The sequence below is a fragment of the Podarcis muralis genome, chromosome 2, assembly GCF_964188315.1.
Source record: "Podarcis muralis chromosome 2, rPodMur119.hap1.1, whole genome shotgun sequence".
Lineage (NCBI taxonomy): Eukaryota > Metazoa > Chordata > Lepidosauria > Squamata > Lacertidae > Podarcis > Podarcis muralis.
The window spans coordinates 125114889-125129592 of NC_135656.1; the positions used below are offsets into that span (position 1 = coordinate 125114889).

The following is a 14704-nucleotide window of genomic DNA, read 5'->3' on the forward strand; positions in this document are numbered from 1 at the left end:
CGCCACCATCCCGAGCGGGGTGCTAAGTCCCGCCCCGCTCGGGATGGCGGCGCAGAGCTGTCTGCCATCCCGGGATAAGCGCAGCTCTGCGCGGCCATCGGGAGCCGGGGGCGAAGCCCGCCCCGCTCCAGATGGCCGCGCAAAGCTGCCTGCAGTCGCGGGATTGGAGGCAGATCTGCGCCACCATCCCGAGCGGGGTGCTAAGTCCCGCCCCGCTCGGGATGGCGGCGCAGAGCTGTCTGCCATCCCGGGATCAGCGCAGCTCTGCGCGGCCATCGGGAGCCGGGGACGAAGCCCGCCCCGCTCCAGATGGCCGCGCAAAGCTGCCTGCAGTCGCCGGACTGCAGGCAGATCTGCGCCACCATCCCGAGCGGGGCGCTAAGTCCCGCCCCGCTCTGGATGCCAGCGCAGAGCTGTCTGCCATCCCGGGACTGCAGGCAGATCTGTGCCGCCATCCCGAGCGGGGCGCTAAGTCCCGCCCCGCTCTGGATGGCGGTGCAGATCTGCCTGCCGTCCCGGGATCAGCGAAGCGTTCGCTGCCGACCCCCAGCATTTTAAAATCTCCCCGTGTCCCGGTGAGATTTTAAAATGCTGGGGGTCGGCAGCGAAGCCCTTGTTCCCCCCCAGCCCCCCCCCAGCCTTCAGAAGCCCTTGTTCCCCCCCCCCCAGCCTTCAGAAGAGGTCGGGGGAGAGACTGTCCCCGGACCTGGTCTGAAGGCGGTTTCCCTTGGAACGCATTAATTGATTTTCAATGCATTCCTATGGGAAACCGTGCATCGCAAGACGAAAAACTCGCAAGAAGAAAAAACTTCGTCTTGCGAGGCACCACTGTATCTCAAATCAAGAGCTACTGAAATAAAAATGGAGATTATTTATGTATGCTACAACAGCGGCAAGAATCTTGACTGCACAATATTGGAAAACGGAAGAAATACCATCAAGGAACAATGGCAAGAAAAGCTGATGAACTCTGCAGAATTGGCTAAGCTAACAGACAAACTAGGAGAGAAGAAGGACAAAAGGGACTTCAAAAGAGTCTGGGAACCATTTGCAGTCTATTTGCAGAAACAACAGAATGGACTGGATTCACTGGCAGGATTTGAATAAACTTCCAAAACTTCATTTGAGTAGCAGATATTTTAGAGAAAGAATAATAAGGGATTTTATTTTTGTGTAGAAAAAGCAGGATACGATAAATAAAACTAAATAACTCAGCAGAGAGGGAGTTGAGGGAAGTCCAGAGGTACAATAATAACAAATAACACGATGAATGAGATTTGTATCATTAATTGTTATAAAATTTTAAAAATATCTTTTTACAAAATATTCAAAAAATGAATTAGTTTATGTAGCATTTTTAATTTAAAAAAACCAAGGCAGTTTACGGCACAGAATTGATGGAATAGAAAGTGGCAGGGAGTTCCACAGGACTTCCTTGAAGCAAAGCCACTGCAGTTGCAAAAGGGGTATTCCAAGAGTTAGAATCACAGCAGCAAGAGTATTGTTAGCCCAGAAATGGAAGCAAGAAGAAATTCCGACGAAAGAAGAACGGCAGACGAAAATAATGGACTACGCAGAACTGGACAAAATGACAGGAAGGATTCGAAACCTGCGGGACCAGAGATTTACAGAAGATTGGAAGAAGTATACGAACTATTTGGAGAGCAACTGGAATCAACAAATTACGCTAGTAGGACTACAATAAGTTTTGCAGGGAGAAATATACGAAGTGTTACAAAGTGGAAAAAGATAGAGATATTGGTTATGAGTTTTAAATGTAACAGGGAAAATAATAAACGTATACTAGGAGATTAGATTGGAAAATTTTCAGACAGGATTGATGGAAGTCAAAAAAAATTGAAGATGTAAAAATATGTTTGATTAATGTTGAAAATGGTATGTTAAAAAAACTAATAAATAGATGATAGATAGATAGATGATAGATAGATAGATAGATGATAGATAGATAGATAGATAGATAGATAGATAGATAGATAGATAGATAGATAGATAGATGATAGATAGATAGATAGATGATAGATAGATAGATAGATAGATAGATAGATAGATAGATGATAGATAGATAGATAGATAGATAGATAGATAGATAGATAGATAGATGATAGATAGATAGATAGATAGATAGATAGATAGATAGATGATAGATAGATAGATGATAGATAGATAGATGATAGATAGATAGATAGATAGATGATAGATAGATAGATAGATAGATAGATAGATAGATAGATGATAGATAGATGATAGATAGATAGATAGATAGATGATAGATAGATGATAGATGATAGATAGATAGATAGATAGATAGATAGATAGATAGATAGATGATAGATAGATAGATGATAGATAGATGATAGATAGATGATTGATAGATAGATAGATAGATAGATGATAGATAGATAGATAGATAGATAGATAGATAGATAGATAGATAGATGATAGATAGATAGATAGATAGATAGATAGATAGATGATAGATAGATAGATAGATAGATGATAGATAGATAGATAGATAGATAGATGATAGATAGATAGATAGATAGATGATAGATAGATAGATAGATAGATAGATGATAGATAGATAGATAGATGATAGATAGATAGATGATAGATAGATAGATGATAGATAGATAGATAGATAGATGATAGATAGATAGATGATAGATAGATAGATAGATAGATAGATAGATAGATGATAGATAGATAGATGATAGATAGATAGATAGATAGATAGATAGATGATAGATAGATAGATAGATAGATAGATAGATGATAGATAGATAGATGATAGATAGATAGATAGATAGATGATAGATAGATAGATAGATAGATAGATAGATAGATAGATAGATAGATGATAGATAGATAGATAGATAGATGATAGATAGATAGATAGATAGATGATAGATAGATAGATGATAGATAGATAGATGATAGATAGATGATAGATAGATAGATGATAGATAGATAGATAGATAGATAGATAGATAGATGATAGATAGATAGATGATAGATAGATAGATGATAGATAGATAGATAGATAGATGATAGATAGATAGATAGATGATAGATAGATAGATAGATAGATAGATAGATGATAGATAGATAGATAGATAGATAGATAGATGATAGATAGATAGATAGATGATAGATAGATAGATAGATGATAGATAGATAGATAGATGATGATAGATAGATAGATAGATAGATAGATAGATGATAGATAGATAGATAGATAGATAGATAGATAGATAGATAGATAGATAGATGATAGATAGATAGATGATAGATAGATAGATGATAGATAGATAGATAGATAGATAGATAGATAGATAGATAGATAGATGATAGATGATAGATAGATAGATAGATAGATAGATGATAGATAGATAGATAGAATCACAGCATTTGCAAGGGACCCCTAGGGGTCATCAAGCCCACCCTCCTGCAGTGAGCAATTCGGGTGGGGCTGCTGACCCCCGACTCGCAGGCTCCCCGTTTCACTTACCCGGTGTCCTTTCTCCCCCGGGAGGCCTGGAAGCCCATCAAACCCGCGATCGCCCTGCGGAGAGAGAGAAGGGAAAGGTGACCCCCCCCTTCTCACAAGGTCAGGATGGCAAATCCCGAGGGGACGGCGCTAGTCCTCATGAAACCACGTTCCCTACAGGCCCATTCTCTAGATTGGCAGAACTGTCGGGTTGGAAGGGACCCCAGCGGTCATCTAGCCCAACCCGCTGCAACGCCCAGAGGGTCGCCTTACCTTGATGCCCGTTTCCCCGGGCATCCCCCGGGCACCGTCCGCTCCAGCACGACCCTGTCGGAGGGAGGGAGAGAGGCAGGTTAATGGAGGGAGACAAATCTCATAGCCCCCCTTACAAAGGGGCCCATGGAGCCCAGCACCCTGGCCTCACAGCAGCCAAAGAACCCAAAAAATCTTAATAATAATAATAATAATAGGTTATTTTTTTCGTGGGACGCGGGTGGCGCTGTGGTCTAAACCACAGAGCCTAGGACTTGCCGATCAGAAGGTCGGTGATTCGAATCCCCGCAACGGGGTGAGCTCCCATTGCTCAGTCCCTGCTCCTGCCAACCTAGCAGTTCCAAAGCACGTCAAAGTGCAAGTAGATAAATAGGCACCGCTCCGGCGGGAAGGGAAACGGCGTTTCCGTGCGCTGCTCTGGTTCGCCAGAAGCAGCTTAGTCATGCTGGCCACATGACCTGGAAGCTGTGCGCCGGCTCCCTCGGCCAATAAAGTGAGATGAGCGCCGCAACCCCAGAGTTGGTCACGACTGGACCTAATGGTCAGGGGTCCCTTTACCTTTACCTTTTAATAGATTTTTATTTATACCCCGTCCTTCCCGGTTCAGGAAACCGGGCTCAGGGCAGCTAACAACAAATTTAAAACACTTAATTGATGCTACAAAAAAACCAGCATAAAATACGGTCTAAAGCGTAAATAACAATAAAATCAAAAATCAATTTAGGGGGGAAATCCATCCACTACCAGGGCTAGCTGGCTAAATTAGTCCTATTCGGGCCAGTAAGGAGACCAGGGGAGAATTAACTGTGGGATCCCAGAGTGGGAAATCTTCATAAAAAGGGGAGAGGGAGGGAAGGAAGGGGAATAAAAAATCAGGCTAAGTTCAAATTGAAAGCCAGGCGGAATAGCTCTGTCTTACAGGCCCTGCAGAAGGAGGTTAAATCCTGCAGGCCCTGGTCTCATGGGACAGAGCATTCCACCAGGTCGGAGCCATCCCTGAGAAGGCCCTGGCCCTGGTGGAGGATAGTCTGACTATGGTTGTTCATGGACCTTAAGGTCCTCTGTGGGGCAGACCAGGAGAGGCGGTCCCGTAAATACGAGGGCCCTAAGCCACAAACGGCTTTAAAGGTCAAGACCAGCACCTTGAACCTGACCCTGTACTCCACCGGGAGCCAGTGCAACTGGTAAAGCACTGGGTGAATATGCTCCCATGGCAGAGACCCCGTGAGGAGCCTTCTGCACCTGCTGGAGTTTCTGGGACAGCTTCAAGGGCAGCCTCGCGTAGGGCGAATTACAGTAGTCAAGCCTGGAGATGACCGTCGCATGGATCACTGTGGCCAGGTCGGGGCGGGAAAGGTAAGGAACCAACTGCTTGATGCGGCAAAGGTGGAAAAATGTCACCTTGGCTGTTGCTGTAACCTGCGCCTCCATGGAAAGGGAGGCGTCAAGGATTACACCCAAACTCTTAACGGAAGGCAATGGCACTAATAGACTATCTCTGGCGCTGGAGGCTCCATAAGAACATGAGAAGGCCAAGGGCCCGTCTAGTCCAGAATCCTGTTCTCACAGCGGCTGACTAGACTCCTGTGGGAAACCCGCAATCAGGATTCGAACCAGGAGCCCTCTCCCCTCCTGCCATTTTCCAGAAACTGGGATTCAGAAGCATTCAACTGCCTCCGACCACGATGGCAAAGCACAGCCACGGTGGCTCGGTCCTTCATTAATTTGCCTAACCCTCTTTTAAATCCATCCACGTTGGTGGCCGCCGTCAATGCCCCTTGTGGCAGAGAGTTCCACAGTTTCCACTGCACAAAGAAGTCCTTCCGTTTAAACTGCCCCAAATCTTCCAAAACATCACCTTCTCAAAGGCTGACCCCGCCTAACTTTCAAGCAAATCACTACTGTTATTTTTTACTTTTATTCCACGACTTTTCAGGACTCCCGGGACTGTAGGATCACCATGCGGGAACGGGACCCCGGGGCTCATCTAGACCAACCCCACCACAACGCAGGGGTCTCAGAGGAGGCGAAAAACGGCAACCTGCCTCCATTAATTAAAAAAATAAAATAAATAAACATCAGAAACAGAAACTTACTCGGCGTCCAGGCTTCCCTGGGGGTCCAGTCAGCCCCTGTGGACCTCGAGGACCCTAAGTGGAGAAAGAGAGTGTCGTATTAGGGTGCCCTGTCTTGTCCTCAAACATTTGGGGGGGGAGGAGAGAGGAAACCCTGGGACTTCATGAAAGAGGGGTGGGGAATTGGGTAGGGGTCCCGTCCCCCCACCAGATGTCTGTTGCATTTGAGGTCTGTAGCAGCCAATAGATTTTTAGGGGGGGGAAGAATCTGAGCTGGGGGGGCAGCAGCCGAATGACCCCAAGAACATGGAGATGGTGGCAGTTTGCTACTTTCTGCTGGTTTGGGGAATAGCCCACCCCCTCCAACATTTCTCCCATGGAAACAGGGGTGTCCTAAGGAAAAGTGGGAGATTCTGGGGTCAAATCAGAAATCGGGACTGTCCCTGGGAAATAGGGTCACTTGGGGGGTTCTGATATGCCTGGCTGAAGGACCCGGGAACAAATCAGCAAAAGCCCAGCTCGTACGCAGGTCCTCTGGGGGTGGTGTGCAATGGGTCTGTGTGAGCCAGAAAACCAGAGTTGGGCTTCCGAAGGATCCTCTAGTCTGACCCCGTGCAATGCAGGAATCTCAGCTCAAGCAGGTCCAATAAAACACAACTTATATTGTACTTGGGACGTTCAGCTCATGTTTTAGTTGTTTCCTAAATGTCTTTGCAATTGTTTTACTGACGATTTCCTCGCCATCTCGTACGATTCACATGGAGGTTGCGATGTTCCGATGCGCGGCTGTTACGTCTTGTTTGCCAGCCGCTTTGAACGGAAGGAGGTCAGACAACGCAGTTGTGCTAAAGGGGGGTTTTGGGGGGAGAGGAGAGACTGGGGCGCTGGCAGGGGGCTCCCAGATCAGCCTGGGAAGTTAGCTTACCTGGGGACCAAAGTCTCCGTGCTCTCCCTTCACGCCGTTGCTGCCAGGTTGACCCTAGAAGACAGAGGAAAGACATTCTTAGCTCTGAAGGGCTGCGCATTTCATCTGGCTCGCTACGGCGATTATTTATCCATTTGGGCTGCCCTTGGGGAGATAAAGCAACTAACAAATTCAAATTGGCTGCGTTTGTATCCCAGCTTTCCCTTCAAAGAGATCGAGGTGGTGGACTCTGCGCCAGAGGTTCCCAAACTGTGTGTCTTGACGCACTAGTGTTTCGGCTGCAGCGTGTCGGCGAGTGGTGCGAATCCTCCCAGGGCTGGAAATGGGTTAGTTTAACCTCTGGTTTGCTAGTAAAACTGAATTACTGTGTTGCGAAGTGATGCGAAACCGAATTACTGTGCCGCGAAATGTTGCAAAACTGAATTACTGTGTCATGAAGTGATGCGAAACTGAATTACTGTGTCACGAAGTGATGCAAAACTGAATTACTGTGTCACGAAGTGATGCATGTCACCAACATGAAGTCTGGAAAGCTCTGCTCTATGTAGCCCATGGTCTGGCGTATAGAACCCTTTCCACTGTCACACAGCTCTTCCTGTCAGAAAGTTCTTCCTGACTGACCGAACCCAAAGGGTGCTCATCAATGGCTCCTCTTCATCCTGGAGAAGAGTGACTAGTGGGGTGCCACAGGGTTCTGTCTTGGGCCCGGTCTTATTCAACATCTTTATCAACGACTTGGATGATGGACTCAAGGGCATCCTGATCAAATTTGCAGATGACACCAAACTGGGAGGGGTGGCTAACACCCCAGAGGACAGGATCACACTTCAAAACGACCTTGACAGATTAGAGAACTGGGCCAAAACAAACAAGATGAATTTTAACAGGGAGAAATGTAAAGTATTGCACTTGGGCAAAAAAAATGAGAGGCACAAATACAAGATGGGTGACACCTGGCTTGAGAGCAGTACATGTGAAAAGGATCTAGGAGTCTTGGTTGACCACAAACTTGACATGAACCAACAGTGTGACGCGGCAGCTAAAAAAGCCAATGCAATTCTGGGCCTCATCAATAGGAGTATAGCATCTAGATCAAGGGAAGTAATAGTGCCACTGTATTCTGCTCTGGTCAGACCTCACCTGGAGTACTGTGTCCAGTTCTGGGCACCACAGTTCAAGAAGGACACTGACAAACTGGAACGTGTCCAGAGGAGGGCAACCAAAATGGTCAAAGGCCTGGAAACGATGCCTTATGAGGAACGGCTAAGGGAGCTGGGCATGTTTAGCCTGGAGAAGAGGAGGTTAAGGGGTGATATGATAGCCATGTTCAAATATATAAAAGGATGTCACATAGAGGAGGGAGAAAGGCTGTTTTCTGCTGCTCCAGAGAAGCGGACACGGAGCAATGGATCCAAGCTACAAGAAAGAAGATTCCACCTAAACATTAGGAAGAACTTCCTGACAGTAAGAGCTGTTCGACAGTGGAATTTGCTGCCAAGGAGTGTGGTGGAGTCTCCTTCTTTGGAGGTCTTTAAGCAGAGGCTTGACAACCATATGTCAGGAGTGCTCTGATGGTGTTTCCTGCTTGGCAGGGGGTTGGACTCGATGGCCCTTGTGGTCTCTTCCAACTCTATGATTCTATGATTCTATGATTCTATGTTTAGTCAGAATCTCCTTTCTTGTAACTTGAAGCCATGGGTTCGAGTCCTCCCCTCTGCAGCAAGAGAAAACAAGCCTGCTCCCTCTTCCATGCGACAGCCCTTAAGATACCTGAAGATGGCTCTCCTATCTCCTCTCAGTCTCCTCTTTCCCAGGCTAAACATACCCAGCTCCTTCAACCGTTCCTCATCAGGCTCACTTTCCAGACCCTTGATCATCTTGGTCACCCTCCTCTGCACATGTTCTAGCTTGTCAACATCCTTCTTAAATTGTGGCGCCCAGAACTGGACACAATAGGCCAGGTGGGGCCTGACCAAGGCAGAAGAGAGTGAGACTATGATTTCCCTTGACCTGGACACTAGACCTCTGTTGATGCAGCCCAGAATAGCATTAGCTGTTGACTCAGCTACTGCAATCCGCTCTGTCTGGGGCTGCCCTTGAAGACGACTCGGAAACTTCACTTGCTCCAAAATGCAGTGGCCAGATCTCACAGAAACCCACATTCCAGAAACAGACGCCCTGGTCGCCAGCTTCATTTCTGGGCCCGATTCATGGTGCTGAATTGCTTTTTGCTCCGACAGCATTGCCACACACCTCACGACTGAGGGGGGATTCGAACTGTGGTTCCTTCCAGGTCTTCGTCCGAAACTCAAACCACCACAGCACTATTGGATTCTGGATGTATTGAGCCGTCGTCCTGGGAAGGTGGGTGACGGTGGCTCTTCCAAACGCACCCAAGTCCTTCTACTCTGAGCCCCAGGAAACAAACCCAAGCACTCCCCCAAGCAAAATACTCACCAGGGGTCCAGGACGACCCGTATAGCCCATGGGTCCTGGGGGGCCACGCAAGGCCAGCTGCGGAGGAAAGAAAGGGGGAGGGAGAAGAGGTTAAGGTGTTCGTACCAGACCATTACTGGAAGAGCGTGTGGACGTGAGTGGGAGGGAGAGGTGAAGTGAAGGCAGGAGGCAGGAGTTGGTAACGCAGGTGTGCTGGGCCTAAGCAAGCTGCTAGCTAGCTCTGTGGAGGCTCTTTTTATTAGCACAATATGCAAAACCTGTCAGATAAATTTTGCAGACTGTGACCTTTACACATCTTCCAATCCTGAGATCGTGGGGTGGTACAAAGTTATTTTGGCACCTGTTTCCACCGCGTCATTTTCCCCTTGCACAATGTATGACGGAGGAGACAAAGGTCACAGACAGGGCACGGCAGACCACTGAGAAAGACAAAGGTTAGATAGAGGGCATGATGGTCAGACAGCTGTGGCTTGTCTGCAGGTGAAAGCGTGCTCCACATCCAGCGGTCATTCCTTCAGAGAGGACTTTTAAGAGCAGGGAAAGAGCCTCGCCGGATCAGGCCGGGAACCCCCTCTCGTCCAGCATCCCGGATTCTCACAGTGGCTCAATGCCCCTAAGAAACTAGGGCTCCAGATAGACTGCCTCTGGGCCTGGAGGCTCCACGAGAACATAGGAAAGGGCCTTCTCACTTAGGCCAGGATCCTGCTCACAGTGGCCAAGCAGATGCCCCAGTACGAAACCCGGAGGCAGGATTTGAGCACAAGGACAGCCCCCTCCCCTCCTGGGCTTTCCAGGCAGTGGGATTCAGAAGCCCTCTCCTCCTTGCTAATCCTAACCCTCTTTTGAAGGCATTCAGGTTGGTTTACCCCATCTCTGACTCCGGTGGCAGGGAGTTCCACAGCTGAACTCTGTGAAGAAGGACTTCCTCTCATCTGCCCTGAACCTTCCATCATTCAGCTTCATTGAGTGTTATGAGAGAGGGAGAAAAACCTTTTTCTCTCTCTCCTTTTTATCTACGCCAGGCATATTATATTTCATAATCTTCTGCCCTGTGGGCTCTTCCTCATTTTTTTCTCTAAACTGAGATGCCCCAAAGACTGCCGCCTCTCTTCATAGGGTCCCTCGTTGCACCCAAAAAAACCAGCCCCTCTTTCAGGGTCTTGGAAGACCAGTGTCAGGTCAGACAAGGACCCCTGCCCCAGAAAGGAAGGCAGAGAAATCTGGGTGGGCCATCAGGAAGCAAAGACCACCGTTCCCTGGACTTTAATAGGGGAAGTAAATGGGGGGGGGGGTCTTCATGACCATCTTCATCCCCCCCTGAAACCGGACTCACCCGAGCTTGTTGCAAGATGGCCTGGGCTTGGGCTTCCTGGGCCGCCACGACTGGCCCCTTTCCACCACCGCTGCTCCCAAATCGGAACTGAGGGAGGGAAGAGGCAGAGTTGAGGTTCCACCAAGAGGCACCCAAACACCCCACACATTTGCCCCACTGAGAGGCACCCAAACACCCCCACATCCACACATTTGCCCCCCAACCCCAGTTGGAGGGAGATGTTTCCCTCAGACTCCTTTCAGGGCTGATTTCCAGGGGAGAGCCATCTGTCTGTAGCAGAACTGGGCTGTGCACAGCTCTGATTGGCTAGTGTTCATGTTGTCAAGAACCCCAACCCTAATCCCTGAAGAAACTGGGACTGATTGGCCGCTCACAGCATCCTCGAGAACTACCCCACATTTAATCCCTGAAGATCCTAGATGTCAATCTCTGGTTTAGGACCTTGATACTGGCCGGCCTCTCTCTGCCATCCCGACTCACCGGAAGCATCATGGACGTGCCAGGGGGTCCAGGAGATCCATCTGAGCCAGGGATGCCGGGGCGTCCTGGGGGGCCCTGTTGGGGGGAAGGAGGGAGAGCAGAGTTGGGGCGGGAAGGAGCGGCTCGCACGTTTGCACGTGTGTGTGAACGACGAAGCGCACTGTCGACAATCGGCCAGGGGCTCACGATCACCCAAGCCCAGTTTAACCAGTCCAACCTAGTCCAGCATCCTCTTCTCCCAGGTGCCTCTTCAACAGGTCCAGCTGCCTTGATCTGGGCTTTTGCGTGAGCAGAGAACACCGTGTGTGCCTGGCACTTGACGATTGCTGAGATGCAAGCACGCAGCGGAAGGGAGGTGGGTGCCTTGCCCCAAAATATGCCTCACTCTCCTTTGATTGGCTCCCAGGACGTTTCCAAGCACAATTCAAAGTGTTGGTGCTGACCTTGAAAGCCCTAAACGGCCTTGGTCCAGTAGACCTGAAGGAGCGTCTCCACCCCCATCGTTCTGCTCACACACTGAGGTCCAGCGCTTGAAGGCCTTCTGGCAGTTCCCTCACTGCGAGAAGCCAAGTTACAGGGAACCAGGCAGAGGGCCTTCTCGGTAGTGGCACCCGCCCTGTGGAATGCCCTCCCATCAGATGTCAAGGAAATAAACAACTATCTGACTTTTAGAAGACATCTGAAGGCAGCCCTCTTTAGGGAAGCTTTTAATGTTTAATAGACTATTATATTTAAATATTCTGTTGGAAGTCGCCCAGAGTGGCTGGAGAAACCCAGCCAGATGGGCAGGGTATAAATAAATTATCATTATCATTATTATTATTATTATTATTATTATTATTATTATTATTATTATTATTATTATTATTTGCAGGCGCCCTTCCCCAAAGGACATCCTTAAAGGAGAATGAGGCATCCTTCAGGGTACCAAACGACAGGAGCCAGCCAGCAGCGCATCACCCCAGCCAGCTGGGAGTGAACTCCTTGTGAGCAATAACAGGATCGCCAGGCCCAATGAGCTGAGTGGCTCAGTCAGCTCTTGCCCCACAGATCAGTTGCTGAGACCGAAGGTCCCCACCTCCCCCCAGCCGCCTATGTCTCCGCCTCTCCAGGCCTTCCCCAAGCAAACAGAGACATCACTCTCACATCTGCCTCTGCTCTTCCCACTTCATGCCTCTTCTGGTCCTGGGAAACCAGAGGGGAGGGGAGCCTGTTGCAGCAGGAGGGGGAGACCCCTGTGCCTCTTCCCCAGCCTGACTCCTCTCTGCCTCTTGGCCTCCTCTCCAGCTACAGCTTCTGCCTCTGAGTCTGGACTTCTCTCTGCCACAGACTCTCCCTGCTCACTAAGCCCTGTCGCCGCTTCAGCTTCCGACACCTCCTCCGCCTACCAGTCTTCTCCCTCCGACGGCTCATCATTGTCCCACCCCAGATATCTGGGCTCTGAGCCTTCTTCCCTTTGGGGTGCCCCAGCTAGTTCCTCCCACCCTTCCTCTGCATCCAACCAATCTGTGACGCTGAATTTTGCATCCAATTCAATCTTTGATGCTGAATTTTGCATCCAATCTGTGACGCTGAATTTTGTCTGCATAGGGGCAGGAGCTACCTTTCAATGCCTCCTTCACCACATGCCCTTCACTCTCCCCTCTCCTTCGCCGGATCGCAGCCTTACCCTCTCCCCAGAGTCGCCGGGGGGTCCTGGGGGTCCCGTGGTCCCTGGTGGTCCGCTGATACCCTGTGGGGAAGGATGAACAGAAGACCATCACCCTTGCCCACCGGACAGGGGGCAAGAGATGGGGTGGAGGCCTCGTTCGCCCCCTTAAACCCCCCACCCCGGGGTTCTGCACGCCTCTTACCGGAGCTCCTTCGGGGCCTGGGGGACCTTCGACCAGCATCCCCTGCAGAGGCACAAACACATGCAAAAAGAAGGAGTTAGGAAGCAGCCGCAGACCTGCCTTGGCAGAGGGACAGGCCCCATCCCTCTGCTCTCGCCCGTGAAAGAGCTCATTGTTTACCCCACCACCGGCTATTCTCCCCCCTCCCCACCAACACACACCCAGCGCGCTATGCGGAGACGATAACGCTACCCAAAAACCCGAGAACTCTGGGGCATCGCAGCTCCGCCGGTTGGATGGCTGCCTTGCACGGTCGCTCAGAGGTCAGCCCCATTCTCCGGGGAATTCTGAAGGCCGCCCAAAAGGAGCCGAGAGGCCCCGATCCTGCCGAGATCTGCTGGTGAGGCCTCAGATTCCCCTTCTGCCTTGGGAGATTGCAAAGAAGGTAGAACTGGGAGGGGATGGTCTTTGGAGGGGATGTTATTCCGGGGCAACTGCTGGTGCAAAAAGGGCTCCCAGTCCTGCAGTTACTGGGCGGGGGGAGCAAAATGGAAGGCCCCCCCCCCCACGCTTGCAGAGATTTATTTTCAATTCCAAACTGAGCCGTTTGCATCCTGGTTTTGTGCACTCAGGGATGCACTCAACGCAGCCTGTGAAATGAATGGAAACAACCGGAGCCAATGGGAACCCTGCCTTGCAGGGGGTTGGACTGAATTATCTTTGGAGGTCCCATCCAACTCCACAACCGTCTTAGGGACTCGGATTTGTGTCGGGTTTACTCCTGAGCCTTTTCTTCTCTGCAGGACAGTGGAGGTTTAGGGTCAGAGTTTTCTGTCCCCTAAACGAGCTACCTTCCCAATATTAAATTAAAACCTACAGGGACATGAAAGATGTATTACTGGATTCATCTGATTCGTGGAGGAAAATATGCTTATCAAGAGCCACCGTGGGCTGTGTTTTCCAGAAAGGCCTCTGAATAATCTCTGGAATAATTGCTGGAAACTGGGGAGAGAGTCTTGCGGCTCAGATCCCGCCGGCTTCCCTTTGAGGAGTCTGGCCGGCCTTTGCCACAATCTCAAAATTTTGAGACCTGGGTGGGGCAGAAGCAAGCCGCTAGACCTCATGGAGGCAAAGCGTCAGGGCAGCACGGTGGGGGGTTGGGCTAGATGACCTTTGGCAGTCCCCCTCCAACTCAACAATTCTTCGAACCGACGGTGCCGGAGTTGGCTGGACGTGCCTCCTTCCAGGGGTCGGGCTTTGGGAAAACCAGGCCTTGCGCACAACAGACGGACTTGTGCAAAACGGGGAAGGAGGTCATGCAGATTAGGTAGCGGAGAGATATTGCAGGATTTGGGAGCCCTCCAAGCAAGCTCCTTTCTACAGTGGTACCTCGGTTTGCGAACACTCTGGTTTGCATGTTTTGGATTACAAACACGTCAAACCCGTGTCCCGGTTTGCAAACTTTTTTTGGATTGCAACTCTCCTTTTTTTTGATTACGAACAATTTCTTTTTGGAGGCCCCATTGGCGAAAGCGCGCCTTGGGTTGCAACCTGTTTTGATTTACGAACGGACCTCCGGAACGGATTACGGTTGTGAACCAAGGTACCACTGTATTTGCATCTATCGTGGAATTGTGGAGATGGAGGAGACCACAAGGAGACAGGCAGTCCGTTGCAGCCTGCCTAGACTGCCCGATGTTTGGAGGGGCTGCCCCACATCTGGAATACCCCGGACGTAGCCGGGATTCGCCCCTCGGAAACGGTGGAATTTTCAAAAACCGAAAAAAATGTCTTTGCTAAAAAGGTTCGGCAACTTTGCCC

The 14704-nt window shown here is 49.6% G+C and overlaps 1 protein-coding gene across 1 annotated transcript in view; it reads right to left on the reverse strand.

The window, feature by feature from the left end:
• The window catches only part of COL11A2 (collagen type XI alpha 2 chain), a 103513-nt gene that overhangs the window by 51747 nt on the left and 37062 nt on the right, over positions 1-14704 (reverse strand). Inside the window, exons 10-18 of the mRNA XM_077923418.1 lie at positions 12905-12946; positions 12721-12783; positions 11052-11126; positions 10572-10658; positions 9239-9295; positions 6782-6835; positions 5878-5931; positions 3782-3835; positions 3530-3583 (exon numbers count right to left, since the gene is read on the reverse strand). Of these exons, the coding sequence (XP_077779544.1) occupies positions 3530-3583; positions 3782-3835; positions 5878-5931; positions 6782-6835; positions 9239-9295; positions 10572-10658; positions 11052-11126; positions 12721-12783; positions 12905-12946 (540 nt within the window). The remainder of the gene's footprint in view (positions 1-3529; positions 3584-3781; positions 3836-5877; positions 5932-6781; positions 6836-9238; positions 9296-10571; positions 10659-11051; positions 11127-12720; positions 12784-12904; positions 12947-14704) is intronic.